The sequence below is a fragment of the Vigna umbellata genome, chromosome 4, assembly GCF_029865625.1.
Source record: "Vigna umbellata cultivar VRB3 chromosome 4, Vumbellata_1.0, whole genome shotgun sequence".
NCBI classification, from domain to species: domain Eukaryota; kingdom Viridiplantae; phylum Streptophyta; class Magnoliopsida; order Fabales; family Fabaceae; genus Vigna; species Vigna umbellata.
This window is the reverse complement of record NC_142168.1, coordinates 69,646,126-69,650,719: the sequence shown is the minus strand read 5'-3', so window position 1 is coordinate 69,650,719 and position 4,594 is coordinate 69,646,126. Positions and strand designations below refer to the sequence as shown.

The window sequence follows — 4,594 nt, the reverse complement described above, 5'->3', positions numbered from 1 at the left end:
TTGTCGGGCCCAAAAAACTAAAAAATATATTTTGTTTCTTTAGAATTTTATTTTAGGGGATAGTTAAACATTTTGAAAACCACATCATATTCGTGCATTTAGTTAAAGGTACTGCCTTAAGGCAGGCGTTGTAGGGTGTTAATACCTTCCTTACACGTAACCGACTCCCGAACCTAGAATCTGGTTCTTGTAGACCATGCCTTATCCTTTTTATGGTTTTTCCGTAGTTTTCCAGAATAAACTATGGTGGCGACTCCAAATCTCTTTTCAAAACCCGTTCCTTTTTTGGATCGTCGTCCCGTCGCGATTCCGGTTGCGACAATCACATACATTTCTTTAGTTAGATAAATCAATAAACTGAGTATAAAAAGCAATTTGTATATTAGTTTAACTCTTGACATGAATTACTTTTAATTTCACGATACGTTTGTATTTAACAAAGCTACCTTTTCACAAATCCTGATACACTCTTCTTCACAGTGTTTCATTGTATTATAAGGAAGTGTAACTGATGTACTCCAACGAGTGCTGTTGTCACTGTAATAAAATTCTGAAAAAGTATAATACCCTACATATATATAATAAACTAAAGTATTCATTTTCAAAAGTGAAGATTCACTTGTACTATGTTACTAATAGCCTTTTATACAATACACTTTTTCATCATATGATGCAAGCTTTATTCATTTTGAAGTATTTTAATTAATCTTTATAATATTAGTGTGTTCAACTGACACTACGATGACCTCTGAACATTTGTTTTATATATGTTTCTAAAACACGACATAACTAGATTTCTTAGCATCTCAATGTATCATATGATTCTTTTTCACAGTGTGTTAATATTTTATTCTTAAAAGTTTTAAAAATTAACTAATTATAGTTAAATTAAGATAAGATTCTTATACAATATTCAAATTTTAAAATTTCATACTTTCACTATTTTATATCATTTTTAATTAGAGATTCAAATTATTGAATAAAGCCTGTTCATTCTAGATTTGAAATATAATCTTTTAAATGGATTAAATTGAACCTAACTCATTTAATCCATGAATTAAAAGGATTTGAGACAGATTGAAGATGAGTTCACTTGTAATCCATCAATAATAATCATTTATTATTCTTTTATCATTTTTTTCATAAGTTTTATTATTATAACTATTTACTATTTTTATTTATATACGTTGATATTTGATCTTTCTCTACGACCCCTAACAATTCTTGAGAGAGAACCCCCAAAAGTTATTGCTTGTCATCTATCCATAATTTGTTTCTCTTTTGCTCGAGTTTGAAAGCTTAACCTCCTAGAAACCAACCCTTTGATTCTACTTCTCATTGAGTAACATTATTTTGCATATGTTATTTAGTTTCTTTAACATTTCATACTCTTCTATTCTTTGCGTAGCTTCCAACACATTACCAACTCTGACCAAATACACTTCGTTTCATTTGGTTGTGTAGAAGCAGCATAAACTTAATATATTGGTAATGGTTGTTACTGGTCAATTCACTACACCATACTTGATCAGAAAAACAAGCAGATTTCTATTTCTCTATACTTGTAACCACAGCAACTCGTAAAGTAGTTTTTAACAAAAGTAGGAGTGAACAAAGGACTTGTTATGGGAGCAAAGGTAGCATACTTTTGTATTGATTCAAGAATACTAAATATGTAAGCATGTTGCTTGAAGAGCTATTCAAGCAGAAACTTTCTAGATTATGAAAACTAGCTCAGAAAACTAACCATGTTGGATTAATCTGAGGAAGAGAATCACAATTTGATTATTGCATAATACATATTTGTTGTGAAAAAAGAGTAAAACAGACAAATCTTGGTTGCAAATAAATAACAAACTGACACAGCAGCACAGAACAAATCCCTGCAGTTGGAGCTTTAAAGGAAAACTTTTACGGAAAGGAAGAACTTTTGTAGGACCAAGCAAGGGAGAGGAAATCCCTTCTCTGTTCTTAACAGAAAGCACACTACATAACAGGCAACTTTTTGTTAGAATTAGAACCAAGATAAGTGTGACTTCTTCTGTTACATGGATGACTGACTCTATCATAGAGAATAGTGTAATTTGAGCTGCCAACTTTCCTCGAATAACAATGTCCATGATCACTTGCATAACTGTAATCTTGCTGTGTTTCACCAATCCCCTAACAACCAAATTCCTTTTGATGACCATAGTACCCTGACCATCTTGCACATTTTTGACAGAGCTCTTTGAAAATCCAAAACCCGAGCTCCTTGACTTGTCCACATTAAATCCTAATGTAACATTTGAAACGGATAAAGAAGTATCATTGTCCTGATCCACCCCATTTGAGCTCAAGTATAGAGAAAATTTTCTCTGTGTATCCTTAACAAAGGGTGATGGCAGATTAGCATGAACACTATCATTAGAAAGAACTAGTTGATTCACAGTTTGCATATTCCCATCATTAGCCATCACCATTGAATTGTTGTAAACAAAATCTTGAGCAAAACTGATGGTAACATTCCCATAGGAGGATCTTATCCAACCAGTAGACAAAATGGACCTCCTTGCACTAGTCCAAAATATTCCATTCAAACCTTCAAAGTCAGTGACCAGAGACAAAGCCAAAGGCTTGTCAACAATATCCAAAACTCCTCCTTCTGTCCTACTGCTCTTCCGATCCAACCAAATGTGCAGATTTGCGTCCACAAACCAAACATTCAAAGCGTTAGTCACGGTGAACCCCACCGAATGACTCTTCCCATCCAACAAGGTTCCCAAAAGTGGCGTGATCTCAATATCATAGGAGGGAAGATCAAATGAGCCAATTCCAGTAATAGGCCTCCACAAGAGGGGGTTAACCCCTCCAGTGTAGATCACAGTAAAAGGCCAAACTGCACCCACAACCTTCCCATCAAGAGAAACCACAACCTCCCTAAATGGGCCACCCCCAGGCACATCACTGAGGTTGTTGGCAATGAGATATTCCTCAGGAGGGTTAGTGTACCAAAACTCATCCCTCTCATGAAACGAAACATACACCTCCAACACAGCCCTATAGGCATTCTGGGGCACCCTAAACTCCTTGAAACCCCCATCAGTGGAATTGTCAATAACAAACCACAACCCATCATTCAGTGGGAGGTTTCTCGAAATGGGCAGAACCAAATCAGCAGGGACACCACCCCCAAAGGCCAAAGCTCCAACCTTTGAACCAGACCCATCACCAAATCTCTTTTTCACAGAAGGGTAAAAGTGAATAGTGACATCAACATGGTAAACCCCAGTGTAGGTTTCATCTACCACGTTGCCCAGAAACACAGCGAAGGTTTGGTTTTGGGGACTTAACAACAAAGAATGGTACCTTGTGATGTCCTTGTGGACACTCCAAACAATGCCGGTGGCTCTTGGCTCTGCAGTGCAGCTTCTCAGAAGCTCAACCCCACCAAGCCACACACCGAAAATGCGATCAAATTGTCTTCCTTTGCAAGTGGCCTTCCACTCAAGCACGATTTTGGAGAAAGTTTTGAAGGGGCAGTGCGAGGGTGGGGTGTAGTTGGCGAGAACTGGTGGTTGGCCATAGGTGAAGCCAAAGTCGTGGTGGAGAATGTGGTGAGAGAAAGGTTTTGTTTTGGGGAGTTCAATGGGTCTTGTGACTTCAAAGTACTCAGTTGGTGGTGGAGGGTCGTCAGAAGATTTGAGTTCAGAGGTAAAATCAATGGCGTGTTGTTTGATTTTGTAGAGATTAGATGCAGAAATGGAGAGGAAATGAGAGAAGAACAGGAAGATGAAGAGAAAGAAATAGTTGTCCATGTGGGCTGCAGGAAGTGCGATAATTGCGAAGATGATTTTGCTTTTGAGAGTTGTTCCCTACATATAAAACAAAACAAACAAGGTAATTCCTTTTATATTGTTTGGCATTTTAGGAGAAAATATGTATATTGTTATTTTACCATGTTAATCAAACCTAAAGTTTAATTATTTTTTCTTTTTCATTCTGGACATGGATTCATGTTTGGAAATTTAACCATTTTTTCTTTAAAAATAACTTTTTTTCTATTTAATATACTCCCTTATCATATTATAATTTTATTTAGGTAAAACATTGCGATTTTTTTTTTTTTATAACATTGTTCTATTTTTAATTTACGTAATATAAACTACCGTTTGCTATCTACGTAAATTAAAAATAAAACTATGTTATAAAAAAAAAAAATCAAAGAATTGCATCACATTCAATAAAAAGAAACTTTAAAACAAAGTTTGTAAAACTTAAACTCACGTTTAAGTTTCCAAAAACGAGAACCTAAATCAGTTGAGGTTTGATAACTGTGGCAAAGCTTCTATCGTTGATGCTATTGATGTTAACATGAGCTTCTGGGAGAATTTTTGGAGAAGGAAAAAATGAGAAGAAAATGGAGTGTTGTGTAAGTGTGGGGAAGAGTCATGTGGGTTAGATTAAAGGATAGGAAGAAGATAATAGCTGGAGGTAATGAATAATGTGAGGGTGAAGGTGTTAAGACGATGATGTAGGGATGAGATCGGTTGAGTCGGTAGTGTCTACGGAATTTGACTCGACAAAAATTCATTGATTATTGATTACTTGAATA

At 35.6% G+C, this 4,594-nt stretch overlaps 1 protein-coding gene across 1 annotated transcript; it reads right to left on the bottom strand.

The window, feature by feature from the left end:
• Positions 1-1,734: 1,734 nt before the first annotated feature.
• LOC124832541 (peptide-N4-(N-acetyl-beta-glucosaminyl)asparagine amidase A) lies at positions 1,735-3,859 on the bottom strand. The gene is given in 2 exon segments (XM_047306764.2): positions 1,735-2,159; positions 2,162-3,859. Coding segments are annotated over 2 exon segments (1,809 nt in total). The 5' UTR covers positions 3,798-3,859; the 3' UTR covers positions 1,735-1,986.
• Positions 3,860-4,594: the final 735 nt, after the last annotated feature.